The 25,832-nt window shown below is 40.5% G+C and overlaps 1 protein-coding gene and 1 long non-coding RNA gene across 10 annotated transcripts; one reads left to right on the plus strand and one right to left on the minus strand.

Annotated features, from left to right (window-relative positions):
* Positions 1–225: 225 nt before the first annotated feature.
* Positions 226–18,848, minus strand: LOC139044818 (zinc finger protein 892-like). Of its 8 annotated transcripts, none has more exons than XM_070505261.1 (4): positions 18,092–18,837; positions 15,305–15,371; positions 14,310–14,465; positions 4,637–7,495 (listed from the first exon to the last, which is right to left on the minus strand). In XM_070505261.1, the coding sequence occupies exons 3-4, from the start codon at positions 14,452–14,454 to the stop codon at positions 6,264–6,266; spliced, it is 1,377 nt and encodes a 458-aa protein (XP_070361362.1). In that variant the 5' UTR covers positions 14,455–14,465; positions 15,305–15,371; positions 18,092–18,837; the 3' UTR covers positions 4,637–6,263. The 8 variants fall into 8 exon arrangements, 7 of the variants coding, with proteins under 7 accessions (XP_070361362.1, XP_070361360.1, XP_070361359.1 ...); XM_070505259.1 differs by having other exon boundaries at positions 18,074–18,837; XM_070505258.1 differs by having other exon boundaries at positions 16,244–18,837.
* Positions 17,843–25,255, plus strand: LOC106826699 (uncharacterized). Of its 2 annotated transcripts, none has more exons than XR_011502085.1 (3): positions 17,843–17,944; positions 23,196–23,302; positions 24,012–25,255. It is a non-coding gene; the product is annotated as an uncharacterized lncRNA (long non-coding RNA). The 2 variants fall into 2 exon arrangements; XR_001396943.3 differs by having other exon boundaries at positions 24,794–25,254.
* Positions 25,256–25,832: the final 577 nt, after the last annotated feature.

A 25,832-nucleotide genomic window follows, 5' to 3' on the forward strand; every position in this document is an offset into this window, starting at 1 on the left:
TTCCCGTGCTGAGAGCTAACAAAACACACATCCTTAGAAAACTAGGCTTTTTATTATTGTTTTGTATATCCTGTGGGATATGCAAGCTTGGAATGAGAGGACGGAAACATGAAGGTTCTGTATCCACCAAATCTTACATTAAATCACCTTTGAACTGAACCAGACCACCAAAAATTCTGAACTCATGGTGCCATGGGTTGAAGAGTCTTCCTCAAAGCATGGCTCTTGAAACAACCACCTCAAGTGGCACATGCAGTATAAAAGGGCTATTTCCTGTATTCTTCTTCATATCTACCGAGAGAAAGCCTCCGGGGGTGAGCCTAAGGGATCTAAAATTTTAACAAGCATTTCAGTTGATTTTTATATACACAACAAAATTCAAGAACCAATAGAATAGAGTTTGACCTGCAACCATCTGTTGCAGTCCAGAGGCCAGCTGAGGAAATTATTTGAGAGCAGCATTTGTGGGCATGCATGGACTAATGGTCACTGACTGTCTCATACACTACACGGAGAACCATTACTTTGTAGATTTGTGGAAAGTAATCTGCAATTTTTATTAATACAAAAAATTCATGTTAAAAAAATACATGTTCATATTGGCCCATCAATCCCACTTTCCAAATCTTTTCTGTAAAATGAAAAGCTAATGTTAAAAGAGAAAAGCGGGGCAGGCTCCATGGCCGAGTGGTTAAGTTCGCATGCTCCACTGCTGCGGCCTGGGGTTCGGATCCTGGGCGCGGACATGGCACCGCTCGTCAGGCCACGTTGAGGCGGCGTCCCACATCCCACAACTAGAAGGACCTGCAACTAAGATATACAACTGTGTACAGGGGCCTTTGGGGAGATAAAGCAGGAAAAAAAAAAAGGAAGATTGGCAACAGTTGTTAGCCCAGGTGCCAATCTTTAAAAAAAAAAAAGTGAAAAACAAGTTACATTGTAATTCATATAGCACAATTTCACTTTTTATAGACAATAAACAGTAAACTGAATTTTTTAAAAACCTATTCATTTATACATATTTGAATAGAAGATAATTGAAGAAATGTATAGAATGATATATACTGTGCTCTCAAGGATGTGAGTGAGGAAATGGAAAGTAGGAGCTAAACACTACGGCTTTTTAATATATATTTCTATATTGTTTCACAGGTTGTGGTAAACATGTATTTCTGTTGTAATTTTTGAAGAAAACTCAATAAAAATCATTGCTAAAAATCCACCTATATAGAAAATCACGCATATAAAAGTTTTGTTAAAAACATAATCAAGAATATACTGGACAGCATTTTAACGACATTTTAAAAAAAGGGTGACATTGAACACAATAGAGCAGAACAAGCTGGCCTTCACTCAAAGACAGGCCAAGATGTTGTTAACATTGATAGTATCTAAAATAAAAGTAGTTACAAGTTACTGAGTGCGCCCTATGCGCCAGGATATTTGAGGATATCGTTAGAAAATGCACCTCACCTTCTCTGTCCAAGTGCTAGACCAGTGGTCATAACCAACTAAGTTACTCACTTTAATGGGTCCAGAGGTGAAATTCAATGGCGATGAAGGCTCTGTCATGTAAATCGGAAAGATGCCTCCAATGATCACGTCCCCTGGTTGCTCCAACCTTGGGGTTCCCATCTTTTTGTTTGGATTCTCTAGCTCCGTGGTGTTGGTGATGGGCAGGGCACTCAGGAATAAGGCAAGCAGAGAGCAGGGAAACATTCTGGGATGCAGGTCACCTTCACATTGAGGGGTGAGAGGTGCAGAGGATCAAGAAAGAAGAGTCAGTGGTGCCTCTGACGGAGCCTGTGGTAATGACCCTGTAGGAGGCTGTTGGGCACCTGCTGACCATTAATCTACAAATTCAGGACCCTCCTATCCTATTGATCTCTCTCAGGATCTTTCGGGATCAAATAGTATTTGTCTGAGAAGAGAAATTAAAATTTCACACTCTCTGGTTCCTCAGACTTAAAAGAAATCTCGATGGGTCTTGGGAAAGGAAATGAGACCTGTTTGAAAACAACTCAAGACTGCAGTGTTTAGAGCCCTGAGACTCAGTAACATGAAATTTGTTTTGCTCTTGGCTTTCTCTCTAGGGTATCATTTATCCTCACTCATTAAATGAGTCCATATAAGTGAGTTCATATAAGTGAGTCCACGTAAGTGGACTTAGAAATGGTTCCCTCATTCCTCAAACATTCCCTCCCAACTCCGATGCAACTCCTCAAGGAACCTCAGAAGGACTCACTTCTCAAGAGCCTTTCTGGGCCTAGGAAAGGACTCAGACCCCACTGCAATTGGTCTTGACCTCAAGGCCATGGGGACAAAGGTTTTGCTTCAGAGCTGCTAGTGTGCTAATTGGAATCAATTCAGCTAATTCTGGTAATTTCAGGCTTCTGTACTTACTCCCCCTTGGTTTTAGACCATGAGGAGCAGCTGGATGAAACTACTTGGAAATAAAGTGAGAAATGTCTCGCAGCAACATCAGGGTTATAGTAACAGATGGAGGCCCATGGAGGCTCCCAGGAACTCTTCAGTAATTCACTGAATTGGTTGATGTCTCACAGAATATCATCTAGAGGGCTAAGAACTGGGGTGGAAAAGTAGAGAAGTTGTGTTTAAAACAATAATCTATCCTTCCCCTCTTTGAAAGGGAACGAATTTTGCTCTGTGGGGACCAAGGGGGCAAGTTATGGGATCCTAGTGACTCCAGACACAGAGAACACCGAGCACTGGAGATTTAGAAGACATTTAATTCTCTAACTCATAATTTTCACCATCCAAAATAGGATACCATGCCTTGCTAATTTAAGAGACTTGCCCCCAATCATGGAGTGAGTTAGTGGCAAATTAAGGACTACTCCTTGGTCCAAATCCAAGGTTCTTTTCATGTTGATTCTAATTCCAAAGCAAATATACCATTCTGAGTAGCTGTCAAGTTAGGCATGGTTCATCCACTCTATCATTTCACCATGATTTATTAAATATATAATACATGGCATGCAATGAAAATAAAGCAGTAAACAAGAGAGACTGTTTCTTTGCCCTTACAGAACTAATAATATCATTGGAATGATGCTCAACAAGTAATTATAGTAAAGTATCTGCTTATCATATCATGGGAAAGACATTGAACAAGAAATGATAAGAAAATGTGATGATGTCAGGAGAACTAAAGGTGGTTGCAAGAACATGATATTAGAGGTAAGTCAGGGATAACTTGAATTAATACTGGAAGGATGAAGAGGAGTAAACCAGATGAAGGGAGGTCACAAGAATGTTCCAGGCAGAAGCTACTGTATATGCAAAGGCCCCCAATCAAGAGAGGGGGTGATGCTTGAGGAACTGAATGATCATAAATGCTGGTGCATAATGTGTAAGCAGGGATGGTAGAAACAGATGAGACTGGAGAAGAAACTGGGACTACAGAAAGGCCACAATCATTCATGAAATGTTTTTACTTAATCTGGAGGGCAATGATGTGTCTTATTTACTGTGTATTCTTAGAGTGGAGATATAAAAGTGAGACTTGGCCTTCCAGGTGAGATGGCAGATAACAAACACAATTCCCCTTTCAGTCTCAAGCACATAAAATAGTAGATAAAATATTTTAAAAATCTATCACTGAGCTAAAAATCATGGAAGTCTGTAAGGCTAGACAGAAAGAGAGAAGAGGGAAATTATAATGGTGAAGAAGAACTGAAGGAGCAAAGCCCAAATCAACACTGAACATACATTGCAGGAGAGCACAGCAACATTATTGCAAGGCTTTAAGCTTAGCAAGAACAAATTACAAAATGTGTGACTGAGAAATATGCAATCTGCTGATTCTCATAAATTACTGTGTTAGATTGTTTGTGCTTTGGAATCAAAGGCCAGAAGGTAGTATCTTAACAAACATGAAGGCAAGGGGCTTAAGGACGCTGGGCCCTTGCAGGAATGGAACACCATCCACATCACTTGCCAGATTGTTTGTTCCCAGGATACTCCCTCAGAGAATGGCCTTGCATAACGCCGGGGTACATTGAAGGGGGGGAGATTAGAATTGCTGAGCTTTGACTTGCATATCCCTGCTGGCAAGAGTTCCTGCTATGCTTGTACTTCTTGGCCTGCAAATAAATACGTGGCGATCAGAGGGATGTCACCTCTGTCCTAGAGACTGATGGTTGGTCCCCTGTCCTGTGAAAAATTGTAGAGTGTGTTGTGTCTATTAGATAGACTGTGTTCTGTCTATTAATTCCATCCACCCCTTCAGCTGGCTGCCTAGCTGGTCTCGGGAACACAAGTGGTCAAGTTCACGCACTCCACTTCAGTGGCCCAGGGTTTTGCCAGTTCGAATCCTGGGCGCAGACATGGCACTGCTCATCAGGCCATGTTGAGGTGGCATCCCACATGCCACAACTAGGAGGACCCACAACCAAAATACATAACTATGTGCTGGGGGGATTTGGGGAGAAAAAAAGGAGGAAAAAAAAAAAAGAAGATTGGCAACAGTTGTTAGCTCAGGTGCCAAGCTTTAGGAAAAAAAAGAAAATGAAGAATAAAAATCACATGATCATCCCGATAGACACGGAGAAAGCATTTGACAAGATCCAACATACCTTTATGATAAAAACTCTCAACAAAACGGGTAGAGAAGGAAAGTATCTCAACATGATAAAGGCCATTTATTACAAACCCACAGCCAACATCCATGTTCATCTTTTGAACTTTCAACCTGTAAGCCCTTCTGTATTTAAAGTGTGCCTCTTTCAGATACAGTTGAGTTAAGCTTCTTTATTCAGTCTGACAATCTTTGAATTTTATCTGGGGTGTTTCTTTTTCATTTAATGTAATTACTGACAGGGTTAAATTTAGGTCTACCATTTTGCTCTCTGCTATTTGTCTCAGCTGCTTGTTTCTCTCTTCCTCCTTTTCTGACTTCTTTTGGGTTAAAGATTTTTTTAATATGTAAATTCCTCTACTTGCTGTATCTTTTAATGGATGTTCTATAGAGATGACATCATCTATAATAATCTCCTTAGAGTTATTACTGGGCTTCATGTTAGATATAGGAACATTCTCGATTTACCCTCCCTCCCACCTATACCCCTTAAAGTTGAGTATTAATTCATGCACACAACTAAATTTTACTATAATTTCTGGAAATTCTAAGATACATACTATCCAGTTGGAGTCAAAATTTTAACTCTTCGAAAGTCCCTTCCCATCACTCTGTCTTCAATCCTGATTTCTGATCTTCAGGCCCTCCTCTAAGCTTGTTTCTTACAGTTAATTTTTGCTATGACTGAGCCATGGGTAGCAGGCACAATTTATGACTCTAGTAGGTAGAAATGGTTGAGAAAGCAATAACCAGGCTTCAAGGAGCACATTTAGCAAGATTCACGGTCAAAGCAGAAGTTAGTGTCAGGCAGCTTCACACAAAGTCAGAGAAAACAAAAAAGGCCCAAGGAAAGGGATCCAAAATCAGGTCAAAAAGATGATGTTATACAATTAGCAAGAGAAAGGAAAAGCAGCAGCAAGGACACAAGGAGCTCTAATCCATTTGGTTGCCTGTAATCCTCTTATCGTATTGAGTTGATCCTTGTGCAGAATCTGAATCAATGGTTCTTAATCTGGGCTGCATGTTGGAATTACCTGAGAAGTTCTAAAAATTCCTGATGCCCAGGCTACACCCCAATCCAATTTAATCAGAATCGCTGGGGCTGGGACTCGGGTATTTTTTTAAAGCTTCTCAGATGATTTCAATGTGCATCCAGGGTCAATAACCACCGGTTTAAATGTTTGCAAATGTGTGCGTCAACAATTGGAGGGCAGGGACAGAGAAAGGAGGCTCTTCTCGGCTCAGACTTTTTTCTCTTTTTAATTCCCTAGCGAAACTTCCTGGTAATTTTCCTCTTTGGGGTCCTGATCCTCCCCACTTTGGTTTCAGGTTGAAACTACTATCTAGAGAGTCACCAGCCTCAAGTAACATTCAGTCTGCTCCCCTGATTGGTTTTCTACTGATACAGATGCCTAGCTCTTTCCTCTGTTCTCTGACTAGACTTTCTCCTTCTGTGCTTCCCTGGAAATTCTCTTCTCCACTGCTTCAGGTATTCTGGTTTCGTAACCGAGACACCCACATGTACCTCTCGTCCTCTTCCATACCTAATAGCATTTCAAGAAAGAGGGCTATTTTCTGTGTGACACAGCATCACAAGTTTTTGCAATATACCCTGTCATAGTTAGAACAGGTCTATCCAATCAGGAGAAAATACATAATTATTTCATGAATCTACTGCATTCAGTTCATCATGAATTTCTTTATGTTGATGAAAGGCTGAATGCACACTGAAGGTTTTCTCAATTTTCTTACATTTGTAGGGTTTTTCTCCTGTATGAGTTTTCTGATATTGAATAAGAGATGAACTCTGGCTGAAGACTTTGTCACAATCATTGCATTTATACGGTTTCTCTCCAGTATGAGTTCTCAGATGCTTTGTAAGGGATGAGCTCTGACTGAAGGCCTTCTCACATTCTTTACATTTGTAAGGTTTCTCTCCAGTATGAATTCTCTGATGTCTTACAAGAGCTGAGCGGTCACTGAAGGCTTTCCCACATTCAGTACATTTGTAAGGTTTCTCCCCAGTATGGGTGCCTTGATGTTGAATAAGGGCTGAACAGTAACTGAAAGCTTTCCCACATTCACTACATTCATATGGCTTTTCCCCTGTATGAGTTCTCTGATGTTGAGCAAGCCCTGACCTGTCACTAAAGGCTCTCCCACACTCTTTACATCCATAGGGTTTCTCTCCAGTATGAACCCTTTGATGTTTAAGAAGGGATGAGGTGTCATTGAAAGCTTTCCCACATTCTTTGCATTTATAGGGTTTCTCTCCAGTGTGTATTCTGTGGTGTTGAATAAGGTAAGTGCTTTGGTTGAAGGCCTTCCCACATTCATTGCATTCATAGGGTTTTTCTCCAGTATGAATAATATGATGGTGAATAAGGGCTGAGCGATGACTGAAAGCTTTCCCACATTTGTTACACCCATAAGGTTTCTCTCCAGTGTGAATTCTCTGATGCTGAATAAGTGATAAGCTCCGACTGAAGGCCTTCCCACATTCATTACAAACATAGGGCTTCTCTCCAGTATGAATTCTCTGATGTAGGATAAAGGCTGAGTAGTAACCGAAGGACTTCCCACACTCATTGCACTTCCAAGGCTTTTTTACCGAGTAAACCTTCTGATGTTTAATTGGGCTTGACTTTTCCCCCATATCACTACAATCTTCCATAGGGGTTTTCTTGTGTTTAATTATGACTTGCCTTAAATCTTTCTTCTGATTTCTTTTCTGCCTTGCCAATGTGCCTTCACATTCCAAGGCTTCTATCAATCTGGGATCCCAGGAATCATCCTTTTTAAGTCTTTCTATCACCAGCTCCCTTTCAGATGATACTTCTTCATAAACTTCCTGCTTTGAAAGGGACACTTTAGTTTCAGGTATAGATTCAGAATCTGAAATAAATAAAAAGGACAAATGTTTGTGCTCTCTGTGCTGAGAGAAGGAAAACTGCTGAGGTGGCAAGAGAATACAGAAAATAAAAGTGATGTCTATTAAAAATGCTTATTTGAACGTTTTCAGAAAGAGCCTTGTGGCAATGGCAGATGAATAAGTCTCAGGGAATAACAGAGATGGGAGAATCACTAAGATAAGGCACAACAAAAGGTCAGACAATGAAGATGCTCTACCCAAGAGAATGGAAAACTGAACAGACTAACCAGGGACGAGGATAACCAGAAGGGAGGAGAATAAATGTTAACATAAAATGAGGAAGGAGGGGAAAGATGAAAACATAGGTTGAGATTGGGCAGTTTTGAAAAAGTATTAGAAAAAAATCACTTATAATAATACCAGCTGGAGACAACCAGTTTTCACTTTTTAAATCATTCCCCTTAACCCTTTTTTAAAGGCACAGATTTTTAAAATATGTTTAGCATATGCTTTAAATATGATTTTGTGTATCCACTAACCACGGCCACCTTTCTTCCTCTTTCCTTCCTCCCTCTCTCCTTGCCTTCCTTCTCTCTCCTTCCTTTCTTCCTTCGTTTTTTGTTATAGCAAAATTTCTCAAACAGGTTTTGCATATCTGCTCATCACCTACTTGCTCCTGAAGCCACTGCAGCCTGGCTTCTCTCCCCACCACTTGACTGAAACTGCTCTCACTGACATCATTAGCCATTTGTATGTCACCTAAATCCAGCAGATCTTTTTCATTTCTTGCTTAGCTTGGCCTCTCAACAGCACTTGACAGTCTCGACCATGCCTTCCTCCTAACAACATTCTCCCTTTTGTTCCCCAACTTTATTCAGATATATTTGACATATATTCTCCCCCTCAACTCTGCGATTCTAAGCTCTCCATGTTTTTCTCCTGATCTCTATCTCTTTGGAACTTTTTCTGTTTCTTCTTCTTAAATGTTGATGGTTCTCAGTGTTCAGTCTTAGGCTCCTCTCTTTTGCCCCCACTCTACCCTACCCACATTATCTCCTTGAAAGACATCCAGTCCATGGCCTTAAGTGCCTTTTTTATTGAAACATATTTGACATATGACACTGTGTAAATTTAGGGTCTGCAACACGTTGATTTGATACATTTATATATTATAATGATTGCCATTGTAGCAATAGTTTGCACCTCTATCATGTCACATAATTATCACTTTTTTATGATGCAATAACTAAGACCCAGTCTCTTAGCAAGTTTGATGATTATGATAGACTATTCTTGTCTATATTCACTACACTGTGCATTAGATCTCCAGGACTTATTTGTCTACTAGTTACAACTGCTTTCTATATATCAATGACCTTAAATCAATATCTCCAGCTTAGTTCTCTCTCCCCCAGACCCATATATTCAACTATCTACTTCACGTATTCACTTGGAAATCTCAAATTCATTATATCCATACCTAACTCATCTTCTTCCTCAAGCTGTACATTCCCCAGGTTTTGCCGCCTAAGGAAATATAGCCATTATCATTCATGTTAATAAAAAGACATTAATATAAGAATATAAACTCTACCATCAAAAGGTAAGTTTTCTGAGGGTAGGAATCACACCTCTTTTGTTCACTGATATTTCTCAGGGCCCATCATAGCGCTGGTGAAGAGCAAGCACATGTTAAATCTATATTGTATGAACTGAGTTGAACACAAATAATACAAGCAGTGAGGCAACCTTGGATGATGATAAACCTTTCTTAAGATCCTTTCATCCCATTATAGAAACATAACCCATGTTTGAGTAAAACATATTTTTTTAAAGATTTTATTTTTTTCCTTTTTCTCCCCAAAGCCCCCCCGGTACATAGTTGTATATTCTTAGTTGTGGGTCCTAGTTGTGGCATGTGGGACGCCGCCTCAGCGTGTGGTTTGATGAGCAGTGCCATGTCCGTGCCCAGGATTCGAACTGACGAAACACTGGGCCGCCTGCAGCAGAGCGTGCGAACTTAACCACTCGGCCACGGGGCCAGCCCCGAGTAAAACATATTTTTAATGTTGTCATGATTTTCAGAAGTTGAGAATATCATTGTACATAAAATTTAATCTATGCTGTGAACTATAATATTAGACAAACACTTATATACTGTTTATTATGCGTAAGCTACTATTCTGAAAGGTTAAATACATGTACATATCTAATCCTCACAAAAGCCTAAACACGTTTTCCAGCCGAAAGTCACAAACTTGAGAATCACATTGAATTCTACCTTACCAATCACAGCAAATAAACCAAGATCTATGGATTATACCTCCCAAATCTCTCTCAAATCCATTCTGTACTTTCCCTCCCCACTATTACCACCCCGGTTCAGCCACCATCATCTCTCATCTAAACTAATGCAGCAGCCTCACAATGGGTCTGCTTGCATCCTCTCTCCATGCACCCCTTCCCAGCCCCATCCAAATTCGGTTGTATAAAACCGTAGAGTAACAGAACCAGATTCAATGATTACCCAGAAATTAGAACTATAAGGGAATTGAAAATAACTATGAGTAATATGTAAAAGGCTCCAGTGGAAATGGTGGACAATGTGCATTAACAGTTGGGGAATTTCAGCAGATAGAAGGAAACTATAAGAGGAAGTCAAATGGAAATGCTAGAAATGAGAAAATATGATCAGAGAGAAGAAGAGTGTCTTTAGTGGGTGCATCAGGAGAGTCAACATAGCTAAGAAAAGAATGAGTAAACTCACAAATAAGTCAACAGAAATTACCCAAACTAAAACACAATGAGTAAAAAAGAGTGAAAAATAAACCAACAAGCCAGAAGAGAGCATCTAAGAGCTGTGGGACAATTTAAAATGCTTGAACATACATGTAATTGGAATCCTGGAAGGAGAAAAGACAAAGAGAATGGACAGAGACAATATTTGATGAGTTAATAGCTGATAATTTTCCAAAACTAATGAAAGACGTTAAACTAAAGACCCAAGGAAGCTCAGATAACCCCAAGTAGGATGAAATACACAGACACACACATCCCTAGATAAATCATATTCAAACTATTAAAAAACAAAGATAAAGGGAAAATCTTAAAGGCAGCCATAGAAAAAAGACACATTACATACAGAAAACAAAGATAAAAATTACAGAAACTTTTGGTCACAAACTATTATAAACATGAAGACAATAAAGTGACACATTTAAGGTGCTGAAAGAAAAAAAAACTGTCACCATATTCCGCATTCAGTGAAAACATCTTTCAAAAATGAAGGTGAAATACAGACTTTTTCAGACAAATAAAAGCTGAGAGAATTCAATACCAGTAGCCCTGAACTATAAGAAATGTTAAAGAAAGTTCTTCAGGCAGAAGTACCTGATACTAGTGAGAAACTGAGATCTACATCAGGGTTCAGCAAATTACGGCCCACAGGCCAAATCTGCCCACTCCCTTTGTTTACTATTGTTTACGGCTGCCTTCACGCCACAATGGCAGAGTTAAGCAGTTGCAACAGAGAGTGTATGGCCCACAAAACAGAAAATATTCACTATCTGGTCTTTTATAGAGAAAGTTTGCCCACGCCTGCTCTATATAAAAAAAATGAAGAGTGCTAGAAATGGAATATAAAATTCATTTTTTCTTATTTTAAAATGCTCCAAGAGATAATTGACTGTGTTAATCAAAAATAGTAGCATATATTGTAGATTTATAGCATATATAAAGGCAAAATGCATGACAACAATCATACAAAAGATGGGACGGAAGAACTAGCAGCTTATAGAAGGAAGGTTCCTACACTACATATGAAGTGTTATAACATTCTGTAAAGGGATACTATGATTAATGAAAGAAGCATATTGGGAACTCTAGGACGACCCTTAAAGAAATACTTTAAAAATAAGGTTTAATCACGTGGATAAAGAGAACAGATTAGTGGTTACCAGAGGGGAAGGGGGTGAGCATAAGGGGTGAAGGGGCACATATATATGGTGACTGACAAATAGTAACGTACCACTGAAATCTCACAATGTTATAAACTATTATGACATCAATAAAATAAAAAAGTTTTAATGATAAGCTAATAGTGCAGATAAAACGCAATAATAAGAAATAATCAAAAAAACAGGCAGAAAAAGAAAAAAATGAACACTAAAAAGAACAAATAGAAAACAACTACGGGGCTGGGTCTGTGGCCGAGTGGTTAAGTTTGCGCGCTCCGCTGCGGCAGCCCAGGGTTTGGATTCTGGGTGCGGACATGGCACCGCTCATCAGGCCACGTTGAGGTGGCATCCCACATCCCACAACTAGAAGGACCTGCAACCAAGATATACAACTATGTACCGGGGGGTTTGGGAAGATAAAGCAGGGGGAAAAAAAGCATAAGATTGGCAACAGTTGTTAGCCCAGGTGCCAATCTTTAAAAAATAAAAGAAAAAAGAAAACAATTACGTGTATGAAAGACTTAAATCCAACCATACCAATAATTACTTTAAATGTAAATGGTCTAAACACACCAACTAAAAATCACAGATTGTCAGAATGGATTTAACAACCAGACCCAATTCCATGCTGTCCACAAGAAACTCACTTAAGTTAAGCAAAAAGAATGGGAAAATATACTATGCAAACACTAATGAGAAGGAGGCTAGAGTGGCTATATTAATATCAGACAAAATTAACTTCCAATCAAGGAATATTACCAAGGTTACAGAAGGACATTATATGAAAAAGAGGTCAATTCACCAAGAAGACATAACAATTCTTAATGTGTATGCACCTAACAAAAGTGTTTCGGTATACATTAAGCAAAAACTAACAGAACTAAAAGGAGAAATAGACAAATCCACAATTATAATTGGAGAATTCAACACTCCTCTGTCAGTAATCAATAGAAGCCAATGGGAAATCAGTAAGGACAGAGAAGACCTGAACAACACTGTCAATCAAACTGACAATAATTGACATTGATTTTCAAGTGCATGTGGAACAATTATCAAGATTAGATTATAGATAATACAACAAACTTCAAAAACTTTTAAGAACTGAAATCATACAAAGTATCTCTGACCACAGCAGAATCAAACTATAAAATCAAAACTAGAAATTTATCGAAAATCACCTAAAATTTGGAGACTTGTAAATAACCCATGGGTCAAAGAGGAAATCACAAGTGAAAACAGAAATTATTTTGAACTGAATGGAAATGAAAATACCACAAATCAAAATTGTGGAACATGGGGCCAGCCTGGTGGTGTGGCGGCTAAGTTCGTGAGCTCCACTTTAGTGGCCCAGGGTTTACAGGTTCGAATCCCAGGTGTGGACCAAGGCACCACTTATCAAGCCACGCTGTGACAGCATCCCACATACAAAATAGAGGAAGATGGGCACATATGTTAGCTCAGAGCCAGTCTTCCTCAGCAAAAGAGGAAGATTGGCAACAGATGCTAGCTCAGGGCCAATCTTCCTCACAAAAACATTAAAAAATAAAAAAAAAACATTGTGGAACATAGCTAAAGCAGTTAGAAGGAAATTTATAGCATTAAATGTTCCTATTAGAAGAGAATAAAGATGTGATATGAAGATCTTATATTAATGATCAAGATAGAATAAGAAACATACTACATTAGACAGTCATGTGTCACTTAATTATGGATCATTCTGAGAAATGCATCGTTAGGCAATCTTGTCATTGTTCAAACATCACAGAGTATACTTACACAAACCTAGATGGTATAGACTACTACACACCCAGGTTATATGGTACTAATCTTATGGGACCACCATAATGTTTGTGGTCTGTCATTGACCGAAACGTCATTACGCAGCGTGTGACTGTATTACATTATATTAAGATCTTATACAATGATCAAGCTTCCACCTTAAAACACTAATAAAAGACAGCAAATTAAACACAAAATTAGCAAAGGGGAGAAAATAATAGATAAGAGTAGCAATGAATAAAATTGAAAACAGACAATAGAGAAAACCGATGAAACCAAAAGCTGGTTCTCTGAAGAGATCAATAATATTGTTAAACCTCTAGGAAGACCAACAAAGGAAAAAAAAGAGAGAAGATACAAATTACTAATATCAGGAATGAAAGATGAGAAACCATTCCCAGAGCTCACTCAAAAAGAAATAGATAATCTGAACAGTCCTGTATCTAGCAAAGGACTTAGATTCAAGGTTAAAAACCTTCCAAGAAAGCAAACTTGAGATCCAGATGGCTTTACTGGATCGAGCTTTTGGTGTCATATATAATAAAATTTTGCCTTACAAAAGGTTACAAAGACTGTCCGTAATGTTATCTTCTAGAAGCTGTATAGTTTTAGATTTTATACTTAGGTCTGTGACCCACTTTGAGTTACTTACTATATATGGTGGGAGGTATAGATTGAGATTCTTTTTTTTTTTTTAATACAGGTGTCCACCTGTTCCAGCACCATTTGTTGAAAAGATTCTCTTTTTAACACTGAATTGCTTTTGCACCTTTGTCAGAAATTAATTGACCATATAAGTGTGGGTCTACTTCTGGACTATCTGACCTGTTCCATTGGTTTACACCTATCTTTTCACCCATACCACACTGTTTGAATTACTGTAGCTTCTAAGTCTTAAAAGCAATATAACGAAGCTGTCCTTTTTCAGTTCCACATATGGTGAACTTTTGCTTGCCAAAAGAGAAAAGAAGCCCAATTCTGAGCTCCAAGTTATCAGGGGCTCTCCAGATCCTAAGCAAAACTATGGCATTTTAGATGCCATTAGTTGTTAAGGAAGCTGACGTCTCAGTAAGCACTCTGCATTACAAAATGACTTCCTTACCCCAAAATACCAGGCTTCCACAATTCTCCACCTTCAGATCCAGGCCCATGTTCCTCTGGGCAGAATTCAGCTGGTCCACCTCCACATGGGCAAAATCCATTTCCTCATCCTTCACTGTCACCAGTTCCTGGAAGTACAAGCACATTCTTCGTAATCCTTGAGGGAAGAGAACAATCTAGAAGAGGAAGTGTCTTTTAATCTGAAGGTTAAATCTTTATTTTAACCATTTTAATGGAATATTCTAAAATTTCCAAGTATTAATATGTGTTAGGGAAAATAATAATAATAGCTAACATTTATAATTTATTTTCTATGTGCTAAGTCCTTTGAATGAACTATCTCTTGTAATAATAACTATATGAGGTAAGTACTATTATTAACATTATTTACAGCTGTAAGGATCAGATCTGAGATTTGGACCCAGGCAGTCTCACTCGAAAGCTATACTTTTAACTATATTCTTCTATATTATATAGAAGATATATATATATATATTCTTCTATATTACATAACTATATTCTTCTGCCTCTTACATATTTTGTTAAATAAATGTAATATAACCACTGAATGATAACCAAACGTTAATTACTGATTATATTGTAGATGGGATAAGGCTCAGATAAGTAATTTATACTGATTCCTGGGCTAGTCCAAGATTTTACAGAAATTCAGCTTGATATCCTGAATGTATGTAGACATTCACGCTGTTCTCATGCTCTTCTAATAGAGGCGCCTTCTTTCTCTGTACTTAGGGCCATGACTTTTACATTTATTTAGTTATCCTTTAGCAATTAAAGTTGTTCTGAATGAGTGAATTTACTGATTTTACATTGAAAAGGATCAAATGTTTTAAGATAAGATTCATACTTTATGTTATATTGACAGTCACATGAGTGTCCTTTGTTGACCGTAATTAATTGGAGAATACTTTGTGGGAAAGGATGTCCATAAAAGAATAGAGTCATTAGAGGCATAGGATTTAGCATCAGACATACCTGGGTTCTGATCAGGGCTCAACCATTTATGATTCTGAGCATGTTACTGTAGCCTCAGTTTCTTCATCTGTGAAACAGGTTATAAATAATCCCAGCATTATTTAATTTAAAATAAAGCAATGTTTGAAAAGTGGCTCTAAACGCTGGAGTTCTCCAGAGTTCAGTCCTTAGACATCTTCTTGTCTCCATCCATCTTACACACCTATCAACAATCTCTTATTTCTCCTGTCTTTAGGGGGAAAAAAAACCTCTTTGGTCTTACTACTCCTTCCAGCTATCACCCTACTTCTCTCCTTTCCCGGAGAATAAAACTCTCCAAAATAGTTATCTGTAGTCCCAGGCTCCAATTTCTCTCCTCTTACTTTTTTCTGAACCCATTCCAACAAGGCTTCACTCCTACCGCTCCATGGAATGGCCCTTGGCGGTCACCAATGATCTTCCTATTTTAAAATCCAATGGCCAATTCTCAGGCCCCATCTTACTTGACTTAGCAGGAGCATTTAACCCAGGCGATCACTCCCCTCTCCTTGAAACACTTTCTTCAATTGGTTACCAGGATGCCACACTTTTGGCTTCCTCCTACCTCACTGGCCACCTCATCTCAGTCTCCTTTGCTGGTTTCTCTTCATCTCCCTGAACTCTAAGTGTTGGAGAGCCATAGGACTCAGTAATAAGAACTCATCTCTTTTCTAGCTACAATTATTCCCTTACTGATCACTGTTTCATGGTTTAAAATACCATCCACACAGATTATTCCCAAATTTAAAGCTCTGGCCTGAGCTGTTCCCAGAGCTTCAAGTCTTCAAGGAAAAATTACTTTGGCTCAGTTCTTTAGAGGGGATTTCCATGGACCTCAGAAGCAAGATGAAGAAAGAAATGAGGACACACTGTGAACAACAAGCTAAGATTTCAGAGGAGGGAAATTAAATCCAAACTCACCTGGAACTCCACAGGAAGGAGCTCAACAGTAGATTCCATTTCTTTTGTGCTCTGCTTTTGGGGCAGAGAAGCATCAGCAGGAGTCATGGCCGGAAGGAGCAGGAAAAAAGCCATGAAGGAGGTAAACTCTATCTTCTCACTCCCAAATTCACTAGGACGAAAGTTATCGCAAGCCAGCTGAATTATATATATAAGGCCTACTCTACTTAACTCAAAAAGCTCAGATGAAGCTAGGGTAAGACAATTAAGTGAAAGTGCTTTCACCAAAAAGTTAAACCCACAGAGCCACAAATACATCAATCTTTTGGAACAGTCCAATGGGGGTGGAAGAGTGTGACCTGCCCTTTATCACAAAAGCAAGCACTATGGAACATTCTCCCTTCCACAGCTTCAGAGGGAATGTGGATGAGCACAGAAGTGCTGAAAGAGGAAGATGGGGCTGGAGAATGTGCCACAAGGAGACCACTTAGTGATTTTCAAACACGGTAGTTTTGAACTTTTGAAGTTTTGAAGTGAGAACTTCTCTACTTCAGGGCTTTCTCCTGACATGTGTCTGTTCCCTGTTCATTCCCATCAAGGGTATTTCCTCCACTTTCAACTCCATGCTTATTTCTGTAATTCCCACCTTCTTCCTCAACTTCAATGGTCAGATAATCCATGATCAGCTTCTCTTCTTTGTCCTGTTATTGCTATGACGCCCTTCTTATTCACTGTTTCAAATGAGAGAAACATGGACTTTTCAGCAATACATAATCTGCTTCTTCGTGTAAATCATTCAACTCTACTCTGAGGCTCTGGGAGGAGATTTTGAGGTTAGGCTTCCCCTCCTCTGGAACTGATTGCTGCTCCTTGAGGCATCATCCTCTCTCTCTATTCCTAGGAGGCTTATTCCTATGTGCTAGGGCCTCAGAAGTAATCCTAATTTACTTGGAATCTTTATTATTTAGGCTAAATTAATCTCCACAGCTGGAAGACCATCCTCTGGATCACCAAGATCAGTCACTACATGCCACACCAGGGCAAAAGCAGGAAAGAATCAGGGCAGTGAAGTATGAGCCTCAGGCACACACCTGGTTCCAGACAGTGCAGAAACTCCCATGAGAAACACCCTAAACACACAAGCGGCCATAGGCGGCCTGTGATCATGGTGGCAGTAACTAGAAGCGGGGGTCCCTCACTTGGTTCATCCCTGCTATTCATAAACACAAGGCAGTTGATAGACGGGGCTCTCAGACAGCCGATTTCTCACTCGCTCTTTAAGACTGAGAATATACAGGCCAGGATTCCCTTGCACGTTCGAAGCCGAACCCCTTGAACTGGCCCCCAAGCACAGGCAGGCTAAAAACTCTGTTAGGGCAAAGCACAGAAGGGGAATGAGTAAGACATGGACTCCGTTTTTTCCTTTCTACCCCAAAAGTTCAACACCTTAACGCTCTCGGTGGAGTGACAAGACATACGGCCAAAACCAGGGGGAGGGGCCCAAGCTCTCCGCACGTGGGACCGTGAGCCCTCAGCCCCCGGACTCCCACTCCCAGAATCCCCCGCTGGGCCACGCCCCCTTCACGCTGCCGGACTCCACTTCCCAGAGGGCTTAGCGGCAACGCCGCTTCCGGGACGCCGTCCGCTCAGAAAGCCTCAAAGCTGGCTGGAGACGCCGCCGGGGTAGCGCGCGCAGATCCCGGGTGTGGGGCCGGGGCTCAGGTAGGGCCCAGCCCGTCCTCCGCCGAGGCCGGAAGCTGAGGGCCCGGCCCGGGCTGCGGCGGGAGGCGTTAGAGCCGTGCAGGGACGGGCGGGTCGCGGAGACCCGCGCTCAGGCCCGCTTTCTCTTACCCGCGACGCGCTGCGGACCTGGCTCCGGCCACAGGGCTGGATCCCGCCGGGCTGCGCTCTGGGACGGGCGGGAGGGACAGAGCCGCCTCGCGGACCCACGGAGCCGCGGGGAGACAAAAGGCTCAGGCTCCGTCTGGAGTCGCATCTGCGCACTTGGAGGCGACCGCCCCCGGTCAGGGGTCCCGCTCGAAGGACTGCAGTTCCCAGAGGGCTCGGGGACTCGGTGCCTGTCCTCGGGGGCAGAACGGCGGGTCTCTCCTGTCAGCCTTAAAATGGAGATAATTCCCCACCTGATTGATAGGGCTCCAAAAGCTCCAAATGATTTTAGTGTCTGATGATTATTTGGGGGTGGGGGGATGAGGACCTGATACACAAAGTCTTTTCCCTGGTGTCTCTCATTCTTTCTTAGAATAAAGCCCCAAATCTGTAAACTGAGTTGCTACTGCTGATTTTGTTGAAAGCATTCTGGCTGATAAATAAAGAGCACGGGCAGGGCTGATTGAAGAGACGTAGAAGAAGAAACATGATTAAGAATGAGTTCACGAGGAAAAGTAAGATGTGAAAAAGAAGTAGGGAGGTTGGCTCTGAAGTGGAGAATTGTGCGGACCTGGAGTTTAGGTCCAGGAAGGGCCCCTCGCCCTGAGCCAAACATAAACCAAGACAAAAGAGGCTTTTTTACTCAGTGTCAGAGACTCTGGGCTGCAGCTCCAGTTCTCCATGGAAATCGGGGAAAGACCAATTGTATATCACAAGTGTCATTCTAGTCCAAATTACCATAGTCGCCTGAATCGTTTCTCGACATTTAATCTTGCCTTTCCTCGAGCCTTGCTGTTCAAGGCAGCCAGGATGGACATTTAAAGATTCATCTGTTTATGTCACTCTTCTCAGAACCCTTCAGTGGCTGCCCTCTGCCCTGGAGTAAGGCGTAAACCCCTTAACACAGTTTATAAAACCCTGCAATCTGGCTCTGCCAGTCCTGAATTACCTGGTGCTATCTTCCTGTTGTTCTCTGTCCTCGGGTCTCGTGGGCTTTTTAGTATCTCCCACAACCCAAATTCTTTGCTGTCCCTTAATCTACACATTTCCTCTGTTTAGAACATCTCCCTCTAGTCATCCTTCAGATTTCAATTCAAATGTCTCTTCTTCAGTGAAGCCTTCCCTGACCTCCTTCCCCTTAATTCAAATTAATTCTCTCACAGAACCCTTTTATTTCTGTATGTTAGCACCTACAAACGTAGGTTCTTTACCTGCCACACAAGAGGGGCCAAATACAAACTGGAACTCCAGGCTTATGGCAAGGAGAGGGTGTTTATTTCAAATGACATCAGCCAGGAGACAAGAGTGAGCCCTCATATTTGTCTCGTTTCCTCTCTCCTCCCCAAAAGAGGGGAGGTGAGGGGTTTTAAAGGTTTGTGAGGAATGTGGCTGCTTGTAGAGAGTGGGGGGAGTCAGTGGCCTGGCTGGTCGGAGCTTTCCCCCCTGCCTGTGTTCCACCTTGGGATGCTGCTTGCAGGAAGAAGGAGGAGATGATAAGGAACCCAGGTGGGCGACCTTGGCTGTTTGTCTTCACAGCGAATAGGGAATTCTGGGAGCCAGGGAGTAAGCAGGGAAAGAGTGATTTGGTTTTAACTCCATGCATGCTGGGCTTAATGTAGGGGAACTGATATCAGGGCTGGCATCACATAGACTTGCCACAATTTGTAACTATACATTAATTTGTGCTGCTATTTAATGGACATCTTCCCCACTTGACTGTAAGTTCCATGAGATCAAAGACCATGCATGTTTTGTGCAGCACTGTGCCAAGTGCTAAGCAAAGAGCCCGACAAAGTTGAGTGTTGGGAAGCTGCCATTCCACACTTACTATTCTCAACCTCAGCTAGGTCCTGGCATCATTTAGCAGTCCTTTATTTGTCCATGGTTATCTCATTTTCTCTGTGGTTGTCCTTTTTTCTGACTCCAGAGCCTTTCCAGATACTGCTCTCCTCAGCTCTCCACCTCATCACCAAACCCCTCTTTCTTAGTCAATGAATTCACCACCATCTATTTCACAGAAAAATGAGAGATTTTCAGATGGGAATATATCCAACTTCTGTGAAGGTTAATTTTATGTGTTTACTTGACTGGGCTAAGGGATGTCCAGATAGTTGGTAAAACATTTCTGGGTGTGTCCGTGACAGTGTTTCTGGAAGACATTAGCATTTGAATCGGTAGAGTGGTAAAGATTGCCCTCGCCAATGCTGGCGGGCATCATCCAATCAATTGAGGGCCTGAATAGACTAAAAGGGTGGAGGAAGGGTATATTTACTCTTTCTGCTTGAGCTAAGACATCTGTCTTCTGCCCACGGACATTGGCACTCTTCTCTCGGGGCGTCTGACTTGGACCAGGACTCACACCATTGACTCCCCTTGTTCTCATGCCTTCAGGCTTGGACTAGAACTATGCCACTGGCTTCCCTGGGCCTCCAGCTTGGAGGTGGCAGGTCATGGGACTTCTCAGCTCCACAATTGCATGAGCCAATCCCTCATAGTAAATCTGTTTTTATCTATCTATGATTATCCTATTGGTTCTATTTCTCTGGAGAATCCTGACTAATACAACTTCCCTGTACTCAATTCTGAAGGCATAGTATGGAAGGAAGCACAGATAACTTCAAGGTTGTCCCTCCATAGGTGTATGTTAACTATGCACCCATGGTAGTTACATTATTGTTCAAAATCGTTGCTGCCCCTACTTGCAGGAGGATCATACTTGCCTGCCCAGTAGAACTCAGGCTTGGACCTGTGACTTGCAATAATCTCCTCTTTGAGAAAGATGTGCATTTTTGTCCTGTTTAAGAGTCAGCTTCTCATCTACCATTTCCTTTCCCTCTGCCGTGAGACTTAGAATATCTCATATAAGACTATTCCATCAGCCTGTATTCTGGAGTGAAGACATGGATATGTAGAATGAGTGAGAAAGACACCTTGGTTAGAGATAACTGAGATTTTTCAGGGTGTTCAATTCTATAGCATAACTTAGCCCATCCTGATGGAGTCAGCATCAAGATGCTTTCGGAGCACTTATAGGGTAATATTTTTCGTTTTCTTTTTTTTAAATATAATTTTATTTATTTATTTATTTTTGAGGAAGATTAGCCCCAAGCTAACATCTGCCACTAATCCTCCTCTTTTTTGCTAAGGAAGACTGGCCCTGAGTTAACATCCGTGCCCATCTTCCTCTACTTTATATGTGGTACACCCACCACAGCATGGCTTGCCAAGCAGTGCCATGTCAGCACCCGGGACCCAAACTGGCGAACCCTGGGCCACCGAAGAGGGTAATACTTTTCAAATGCATGTATGTTTATTTTATTTTGTTTTGTTTTAAATAATTCATTTTTCCCAACAACAGTAGCAACATCTTCCCCAACAAAAACACAGCAGCCAACTTTACGTCCTATAAGTTAAAGTTAAAACTGTAAAATATAAATACCAGCTGAAGTGCAAAATTCTAACAAGTATGATTAAATTAACAAGACATCTTTCTGTTGTGTGCTGTGCAGATACCCACAATACTACTACTGTCCATACAAGACTCACAAAGCTAGTCAAGAGACTATGATTATGGCACTTCTCAGCTTGAATCTAAACACCACAGGCAAGGAACACACAATTTACCAGCTACTCAGAAATGATTCAGGAGTGATTGTATTATCGTGAAAAGAAGACTATACTGTGAATCCTTCTGTTTTCACTGATTTTAATAGGTGCAATATTTTTATATTTTCGTATGTGAAATCCAGAAGTACCTTATAATTGTTGTTGAACAGGTGCTAGTGGTGAGTAGTCATGCTCGTGCCAATACACAGGCACATAGGATAGGTTTCAACAGCTTGGAAGAAAATCCTGGAACCATCGTAAACCAATTTGTACTGGCCCTATTGTATCAATAACGACATGTCAAGGTCATCTTGCAGGGGCAATGACCAAGAACTGCAAAACATGCAGCTGGAATGTGCTCAGAAGATGGAAACCTTGCCCTCAGATGACCTCAAGCCACAGGGAACCAAAAGTTCCCTGACTATGGAACTCAGTGTGAGAAGAAAGTGGTGAGGGGAACCTAATAAGAAGCGAAGGGTCCCTTGATTTGTAGCACACTGGACTTATAAGAGTGTTACACTCCCACCCTCCAATCAGATTCCAACAAGCTAGCGTTATGCATAATTACTCCTATTCCCAACTCCTTAAAAGTCTGTCCCAGCTTCAGCTCAGGGAGACAGATTTGAGCCTTGTCTCCTATCTCCTTGCTGGTTGACGTTGCAATAAAGCTCTTTCTTCTCTCAAAAGCCAGTGCCATTGTATTAGCTTCTATGCATATCAGGCAACAAGCTCTTGCTCAGTAACAATCTGAGACACAATAGTGGAGCATACTTAAGAATTGCTGTGGTACTAATACTCTTGGCGGCAAGGAAAACAATACTGGGTGGAAAAACATAGGCACAGACAGTACTGAATGGAAAAATGATTCAGAAGAATAGGATTCTGGGGGCTGGCCTGATGGTTAAGTTCACACACTCTTCTTCAGCTGCCCAGAGTTCACGGGTTCAGATCCTGGGCGTAGACCTACACACCACTCATCAAGCCATGCTGTGGCAGCATCCCATACACAAAATGGAAGAAGATTGGCACAGATATTAGCTCAGGGGCAATCTTCCTCAAGCAAAAGGAGGAAGATTGACAGCAGATGTTAGCTCAGGGTCAATCTTCCTCACCACAAAAAGAATAGGATTCTGAACACGAAAAGTTTAGCAATGCCTTAACCATTTTATTTTCCTTTTTACATGAGTACGAGAGTCATATCTCATTTTAAAATGTATGATTAAAAGTAGGTCTAAATAAGTCTAAAAGGGATCTATTAATAATGTGAAATAAAAGGTCAAAACAATAAGAAAGTATTATGTCATAATTCAGTTGGCAGTGTTTTTTCTTTATTGGTGACACAGAAAACAATGGTGCATCTTGTCACTCTACAGTGCCTTAGAATCTACAGAATGCTTCATGTTGTTTATACTTATTTGGGGAACTGTAAAATTAAACATTCTAAAATAAATCCTCTCTAATACCTCTTCTTGTTCTGTAGTTCTGTGCTTTTCTGTGTTGAAGCCTGGATCTCAGAGCTGATGAAGGACAGTGTCCAGGGACTCAGGTCCACTTTTTAAGGGCCATGATTCCACTTTGATGCCCAAGGTAAGGAAATAATTTTGAACCTTCAGATCCAAGCTGACTAAACTAAGACCGTACTATGCATACAGAATAAATAAGGTAAGTACCTGAAAAACAGACTTAGAGGCAACAAGAGCCTAGAGCACAGGAAAGAATGTTCTGGAGCATCTTAGTGATTCTCTCATTTTCCTCTCCAGCTAGGGTTATGGGACTACGTTTTTCTCTCTTTCCCCAGGAGTTTCATTCATAGGGCAAACACCATGCTGCTCTGGGAAGGAGTTTGTTTGCCTCAATCCTTGAAATGTCCAGAATTCATTCCAATTAACCCAGTGAGGGGTCTTAAGGGATCCTGAAGTCCTAAGCCAGGGAACCTGATGAAATTACAGGAGTGCGAGTGGGAACTCTCCTGAGCTCAGATTGCTCCAGGTATAGAGCTCCTTTAAGATTTCCAGATGAACCAGCAAGTAAGCAGGACTATTTTCAAAGCTATTTATATAGATAATCAGAAAGCATAAAGTAGGTATCTTAGGGGAAGACCAGGTGAATTGGATCTTTTAATGTTTCAGGAACAGATGGGCACTATGACTTCTAGCCCCAAACCATTTCCAATTCAGTCCCACTGTCTGGACTCCCAAGACCTTTCTATGCCTCCTATTGTGACCAGAAACCAGGCAAGGAAAGGGTTACTGAGAATTTGATCCGTAATTAACATGGTCTGTCAAATGTTTTCCAGACAAGGAGAAAAATAAATGAGCAGTTTTTCAGAGGTTGATGTCCCCCTTTTTGAAGACATTGCCATCCTACAATGAAACTTACACAATTGCTGCAAGACTCCTACAAATTACTCCAGCTCTAAGTGACCAAAAGTTACCATGGACCCATTATGTAATGACATGTTCCTTGAATTCAGTATGTAATGGCATGTTCCATTGAACTTGCTATGTCGTGGTACCCTGACTTTGTTATGTAAATGGTGCCTTGAACTCATTATGTAATGATCTGTACCTGTGCCCTGATTGAGCCCAGTTGTTACACAGTTGTAACATATCCTGTGCACTCTGATGTACAAAGTCTCCACCCGCACTAAGCTCGGAGAGACACTGTTTGGGGAGCTATCCCCAGTGTTCTCCATTGCTTGAGCAAGCAATAAACCTTTTTCTCCACCCACTTCATCCTTGGTAGTGTTTTTAGCTCCACACTCGCCAAGAGGCGAACCCAGTGAGTTTGGTTACACTATGAGCTGCAGAGGATCCATCAATGTAAAAGCGATGCCTTCTGATGTGTTCCCCTATTCTCCAAGGAGCTCATCCAGGAGGATACACGCTATGTAAGGATGTAAGGGGCAGAGGACACTTCAATGATAACCTCCCCCTCATCTCCATAAAGAGGTTCTGTAAAAATCATTAGCAGTTCTGCCCTATCTGATTCTCTGCATCAGCTTCTCTCCAAATGGAAAAGTGACCCTGTGCTCTTTTATTTCCTCTCCCTGAATGTTTTGCATCTATTAAACCAAAGCAAGGAAGCACAAACTCAAAGATGGAAGGTCCAAAGTCGGAAAGGGCAGGTGAGCTGATCAATGGGAGCGTCTTCACATCCAGCACAGAAATTCTTCTTTCCTAACAAATTCCACTGTTCAACTTGTTTCAAACTCCAGAATGAGTAACTGCATACGTTAAAAAGTGCATTTATATCCAGAGGGGAGTGTTTGTATATATGTTTTAGTTAATAAATAAAAAAGTATCCTGACCTCTGAGAGTCACTCAATAAATCACGTCTATTATTTACATTTATCATCATTATCCTTAACTTTTCCACATATCCTTTATTAGGGAAGAGTTTGTTCTGCTACACTATTGCTGCTATGAGTCTTTCTTTCACGACAAAACAGACTCCTGAGTCTTTTTTATTCATATTTTCTCAATTACTATTAAAAAGTTAATTTTAAATTTCTCAGTATTTGAGGTTTTATTTTTTGTGTATATAAATTGACTCAGTATTAATTATAAATTTTATTGTCTTATAATCACAAAATTGACCTATAAATTTTCCTTCTTTCCATTTATTTGCATTTTTATCAGGCCAAGTAAATTATAATTTTAAAATAAGTTTTCAAGGTAAACTTGACTGTTAATATTTAAGGTGTAGCATCACTTATGTTTTTAAAATAAATTTTAGTGTTCACATATTCTAGATTCATACTTATTTTTGGTCATTTTGCTCATGAAAATGAATAAAATCTTATTATATTTCTATTGAATCATTTTAAAATACGAGTCCACCATGTCGAGACTCATGAAAGAAAGCCAAACAAATATTCAGGGGAAAAATAATATCATTTAAATATTTTCATTATTAGAAAAGAAAGTGAAAAGATAAACTGTTTGAATATTTCAGATTTCAGGAAAACAAAACAAAAATGTTAAAGAATCTAGGAGAAAGAAAACAATGCAAATATAATCAATTCAAAAGTAAACTTAAGAGCAAATAAAAATATTCAAAATAAATTAGATAAATTTTGGAAACTTTTAAAAAGCAAATAGTAAGTGAAAGTGTA

This window comes from Equus asinus, chromosome 3 (assembly GCF_041296235.1).
Source record: "Equus asinus isolate D_3611 breed Donkey chromosome 3, EquAss-T2T_v2, whole genome shotgun sequence".
In the NCBI taxonomy this organism is placed as follows: domain Eukaryota; kingdom Metazoa; phylum Chordata; class Mammalia; order Perissodactyla; family Equidae; genus Equus; species Equus asinus.